Source organism: Geospiza fortis, unplaced genomic scaffold (assembly GCF_000277835.1).
Source record: "Geospiza fortis unplaced genomic scaffold, GeoFor_1.0 scaffold10, whole genome shotgun sequence".
NCBI lineage: Eukaryota > Metazoa > Chordata > Aves > Passeriformes > Thraupidae > Geospiza > Geospiza fortis.
Window position 1 is genome coordinate 1809437 of NW_005054326.1, and position 6000 is coordinate 1815436.

Consider the following 6000-nt stretch of genomic DNA (forward strand, 5'->3'; position numbering starts at 1 on the left):
TCTCTTTTTGAAACCACAGCTTAATGATTACTGTAAAGATTAGGATGTGGGGCTACCCCTCCCCAGTTTTTTGCCTTTGGGTTTTTTGTCCTGGCTTATGGAAATATGTGTGGACAGAAACTGGTACTCCTGTGGCAAGGAGTCTCAACTATGGGCACAGATTTAAAGGCAAGGATAGAACTCTTCAGTGCTGCTCTTTTTGCTTAATTGGGGTGTGGGGATGTGTATGTGTGGGGGGTGAAGTAACTTTATTTTTTCATTGGGCTGGCAACTCAGTTTCTTCTGTCAGACAGTTTAGGATGTCCTCTACCCCCTTCTTCTGTTCTCTAGAAAATAATTACTTTTTAATTCCAGGAAAGTTGAAGTTACGTTGCAGGTTCCAAGTTCAGCTGTGGTTTTAAATAGTACTGACACTTGGAAAAGTTTCCTTAATTTTAGAGATCTGAGTAACTTCTACTTTCTATTTGCAGTAACAGTGGATTGGCACAGATTTCTTCAATCTTTCAAAGCTCAGCCTCATACATTTAATTATCTTGTCACCTCTTTCTTGTGTATACTGGGGAGAGGGGGGAGCAGGAAGTGCTATTAGCCATTGCTAATCATCTTCCATTTATTTCTTGGTAGCTCTTTAGAAAAAATTATTTCGATTTTACATATAAATTAGATTTAACCTCTGTTTAGTGCCTTTCACGTTTAACTGTCAAATTCAGTGGGAGTGTCCTCTGAATCAGAGAAATACTGCACATAATTTGAATTTAGTCTTCTAGACCTCAGATTTTACTTAGTGGGGGCTATCATGGCCAGTAGGGAGGATGCTTTCATTGAGGGAAGGCCCTTGGAAGGTGGAAGGATGTTCACTGTTGTGCTTGGTTCAGCACGGGAGAGGAGTATTGTGATGGTTGATGTTTGATAGGACCAAGCTTCCATATGAAGATGTGTTTCTTTGTTCTCCTTCTGAACAAGAAGTGCTGGTGTGGGAATGGGGTGAATTACCTCTTTTCTAGGGATTTTTTGGCAACGCACGTTCCATTTGTTATTGAATAGCTTTATACTTGTAATTGTTTATTTAAATGGTTTTGGTAGTGTTCTTCTGTTCTTGTGCAAGGATGAAATATGCTTCTTCTAAAATGTGCTCTGATTCCAAATAATTCCTCATGAGGCCTATTGCTTTTTTAGCATCTAAAAAGGCTGGTGATGATGTTTGAAGGTTGGCTGAAAGCAGCTGAACTTCTTTACTTTCCTTCAAAATGTGGATGATCTATTACATTTGTTTGTTAAATTACAGTAAAAAGATAGCTATTTAGTTCTTACTAAATATTTTGGATAGAGTGGCATTATTGTAGGGTAATGAAAAGTGCTTTTGGCTTTGAGATTGAAAAAGAAGATTGTTGTTCTTTGTACTTGGAAAACATGTGGGGTTGTCTTCCTCTTTTCCTGAGACTGAGGAAATTGCTCCCTAAATTTGCTAATGGGATAAAATCAACTTAATATGGATCATGACATTTGATGATAAAGTTGATTGCTTACACCCAGCTTTGATTGGAGCAAGCTTAGTGGCCATCTGGAATATACTGAGTGCAAATGTAGCTCATACCACTTTGTCTTGGCTGCTTTGGAGCTGCAGTTTGGTACAATACAGCCCTTGTGCTGTTATAAAGTCTTTGAACATCTCCTCCTGTATTTATCTACTATAGAAGCACTTGATTTTTTTAGGATTTTAGCCAAACAATTTTTAAAGAGTCAAGAAGATTGGCATATTTAACACTATTCATTTCTTACTGTGTTACGCTCGCATAACAGCTTTAATTTTCATGATTTCCTTCACTAAATTACAGTGGTCTTCAGTTTATTCCAGTGGTTCTGCTGTTGGCCCCCAAAGAGAGTTTAAATCTCCTACCAAAGCCTTTTGTGTGCATTTGAAATGCCATGTTCAGTCAGTAACCCAAAACTGAATATCTTTTTATATTTTAGAATTGTGGATGATCTTACTTTTCGTCGTCTTTTCTCGTGCCACAAATGAAAAACAGGAGTGCTGAGAGGACTAAAGATAGTGCATTGAATTTGCTGCATCCTTGTTTAGCTACCTCCAAAATTGGTAGGCATGGTGAAGGAGTTGGAAGTGCTTTACTCCACTGTTAGTTCTTCTGTTATCTCTTGGTGATGATGCTCATGCTCTGTTCTCTGTGATACAGTAGTGCAGAAAGTGGATGAGGTAAAAGGAACACTTAATTCAGAAGCAGATACTTCATAGAATCACACACTGGTTTGGGTTGGGATGGACTTAAAGCTCATCTCATTCCACCCTCTGCCATGGGCAAGGACCCCTTCCACTATCCCAGGTTGCTCCAAGCCCTGTCCAGCGTGGCCTTGGGCACTTCCTGGGATGGGGCAGCCAAAGCTTTTTGTTTTCTGAGGTGTTGCATCACATCATGAAACCAGAAGGTATGAACCAGAAATTTTAGTCTTAAAATACTCCCAAGCTCCTCAAGCAGTAGAGGTCTAGTCCACAGAATCTGCAAAATGCAAAACTAATTTGGAGGAAATGCAGGAGCACTGACCCAAGGAACAGCTGAATTGTGGGCCTTCCACTTTGCAGTAGTGATCAGGAGCATCAACCCAGTAGCAGCAGATCTTTTTCTGTGATAATTACTGATCACTTTTTAATTATAAGACAAGTAGGCAAGAAGGTTTCCTCAGCGTAGTCTTAAACGTGAAAATTAAGCTTTAAATTAAATAGCCCCAGTTGCAAAATAGAAAAATTGTGCTTCAGGCTGTCTCCTCAAGTGCACTTTTTTTTTTTGCTCTACTGCCTTGTCAGCTGAAATTTGTACATTCTTAGGCCAAGTTCTGTGTTCTGCACAGCAGTGATCTGTGCTATTTTCTTCTGCAGCTCCACACAAAAGTTTGTGGTTCTGCTTAAATCCATGGAAAATGGAGTTGGTTGTGATGATTCTGAAGGTTTAACTGTGGATGGCTGTGAGATGTTAGTTCAGGAACTGTGGAAGAGTTGCCCTTGACTGCCCTGCTGATGGCTCCACTTGGGTGTTACAGCTGAGTCTGCACAGCTCAGCTGGACGCATTCATTTGGGCGAGTCTTCATGTTTTTTGAAATTTGTATAGAAAAACTCTTGGATCAATGATACACTCCTCAGCATGCCAGTTTTAAGTTGATGATTCCTTACACCTCTGCATATTTTTTTAATGAATGGATGTGAGAATATCAGTAAAAAGAAGTGCAGGAGAAAATAGTTTTTCTTCCTCCCCCTCTTAAAAATGTCAAGTTTTCAGTAACTGGATCAGATGCTGGCTAAGTCCACAGTTAGGATTAGAAATATAATAGCTATTAATCTTTTGGCCCTCTTAGTCTCCTATTTGCCCAGTTGGCATTGAGTACTTGTCCAAAAAATACTTTGTTGCAGCTGGAAGACTTCTTTGTGATCTTTTTATTAGCCATGTAATAGATTATGGCTATGCAAAATAAAGGCTGTCAGCAGAGGGAAAACTAGGGAGGAGGTGAGGGGAATATTGAAATAACTTGATTTTGATATTATTTTAGCTGTTCCTTCTCTCTAACTTCATCACCTCAGAGAATGCTTTGAGACTTAACTTGTAATTATTGTAGCCAAGCTTCCTTAAAAATGCATCATCTAGTTTGAGTGTACCTATGCACCATAAATATCACTGCTAGTGCTCCTGGGGATGTGATTTGAAGAGCTAAATACTTTTACCTGCTTTGTTTTTTTCCCCATAGCTGGGAGTATGAGTCTGGGTTGAAATTAAATGAGTGTCACCTGCTGTGGACTCCTGTGGATGGTGCTTGGGAGAGCAAACAGTGAAAATACTGGCATTAGCACAAGGCCAAGGCTGACCATATTTTCCAGAGAAAGTATTAAGAAGAAATAATGAGCCATTGCCAGTTTTAGATAGATTGTTTTTTAAAGAGACTCTTTTTTGAGGAAGGTTGATACCATAGATCCTTTGCAATATTTTGGTGAAGAGAAAGAGGGAACCAGTGACCAGTTTTAGTCATTTGTTGGTCTTTTTGTATTCCAGACAGAAACCCCAAATCTGGTGTGAGAAAGGGAAGGTGGTGATAATTTATTACAGAATATACTTCACTAGATTTTGGCTGGCAAGATCCTTGTGTTAAAGCTGGGGGTGTCTTGTGCAGGGCCAGGAGTTGAACTTGATGATCTTTGTGGGTCCCTTCCAGAATATGAGACTCTATGATTCTATATCTACCTTCCTTGTAAAGCAAGGACTTGGGATTGGTTCTCAGCTTAGGTCTCTATTACACAAGGAGGGTTTTTGAACTTGAGAAAAGTGCTTTGCTGCCTTGCATCTGACATAGAAGTTCCCATTTGCTTTGATGCTTTGTTAGATTGCCTTTTTGAAAGAAAAATCAATATATTATTTGGCACTTTTTTGACTGTTTGGGCTTACAGACAGTGTTGTGATGAACAGAATAATAATTTTCAAGCTTGAACTTTGTCTTTTTGTATAAACCATTGGATGAGTGTTTCATTGTTTGAATTGTGGTGCCTATAACTGGCCTAAGACTCCAGCCAGCTTTCCTTCAAGCATGTGAGTAAAATGTGCTGAACTGATGAGAAATGGTCATTGCCATGATAGGGGAAAAACTGCAGGACAGCATGCAGTTATTTTGTGCCAATTTGTATCTATTAGTGAGTAGGACCAAAAGCACGACACACATTAATCTGCAAGTAAAACTAACCAGCACCATTTGGAGTAAATGTGGGTACTGCTTTTATAGCTCTAATAAGACTTTCTTTTTCTTTCCCTTAGGTTCCTGATTGTTACAGAACATTTGCTGAAATGTCCAGAGCTGGTAAAAGCCCTCTATGCCAAACTGAGCAATCAAGAAAGGTAACCCCAAAACCAGTGTGGCTTTTAGTATTTAGCATTCCATATAGAGTATCCTGTTCACATGATTGAAAAACTGTGTGGTTTCATAGTTGGCACAAAATCTCTAAATACATGTTTCTATGTCAGTAATGGTTTTAAATTGGTTGGTTAACATTACAGCTTAGCCACAACTGGCAGTGATTTATGTAGGGTTGCAGAATCCAGGTTGGCGCCATTACTCGGTAAAGAAATACTTCACACACAAAAAAGGACAGGATTTCATGCCTGGGTCTTGATTTCATAAGAGCACCACACCCTGCAGAGTTTTACAGCTCGATTAGAAATGTCCAGAGCTCTTCATACTTCTGTTGTTATGTCCAGAAATTAAGAGGAAGCCTTTAAGAAACATGGAAGTGTGTCTCATACTGGTTAGCAGAACCTACAAAACATAGATGAGCAGATGCCTGTGATTACTTAGTCTTTAATGTTTCCACTGTTGAAAAGCTTCAACAAACCTTCACCTTGTAAAAGCATTGATAGCTTCCTTCAAGTGTTAGAGTAAATGTGTGCTGAATTGATGAGAAATGGCCACTGCTATAATGGAAAAATGCTCATTGCTTTAATAGAGAATTGAGGAAGATTAAAAAAGATACTTTATTAAGACAATCAAATTTGGGAAACACTGCTAGAATTCTGCACCTCCTCCAACTGCTTGCAGATTTTGTGGTCTCATTTATGTGTTTAATGTGCCTACATTGTTCTGCATCCACCCAGGGAAGCTGCAAGTTCCTCTCTAGTTTTTGCAGGTGAAAGACAAAGCACTAAATGAAACAGTGCCTTTGTGGTTTTTTCTGTGTTTTGTGTTGTTTCCAGTGTTACCACAGGTCAGGAGTCAGGTACTGGTTAGAGATTATAAGAAAACTGAAAGGATATCAGACAAAGAAAGAATATGCAATAGGTTTGAACTGTAAATAAAAGACCATTACTGTATAGGGATGGGATGGGAATGATAAGGAGGCCTGAAATAAATCCTGTGTTAATGTGATCAGGTTTTCAGTGATATTCTGGTCTGGAGAAGTGCATGGTGTTGTGACAATGCCTGCTGGTTCTCTGGAAGGGATTATTGTGGAAGGA

At 39.2% G+C, this 6000-nt stretch overlaps 1 protein-coding gene across 1 annotated transcript in view; it reads left to right on the forward strand.

Moving 5' to 3' along the window:
* The window catches only part of ATXN10 (ataxin 10), a 75164-nt gene that overhangs the window by 24808 nt on the left and 44356 nt on the right, over positions 1–6000 (forward strand). The window contains exon 5 of the mRNA XM_014307039.1: positions 4807–4887. Within this exon, the coding sequence (XP_014162514.1) occupies positions 4807–4887 (81 nt within the window). The remainder of the gene's footprint in view (positions 1–4806; positions 4888–6000) is intronic.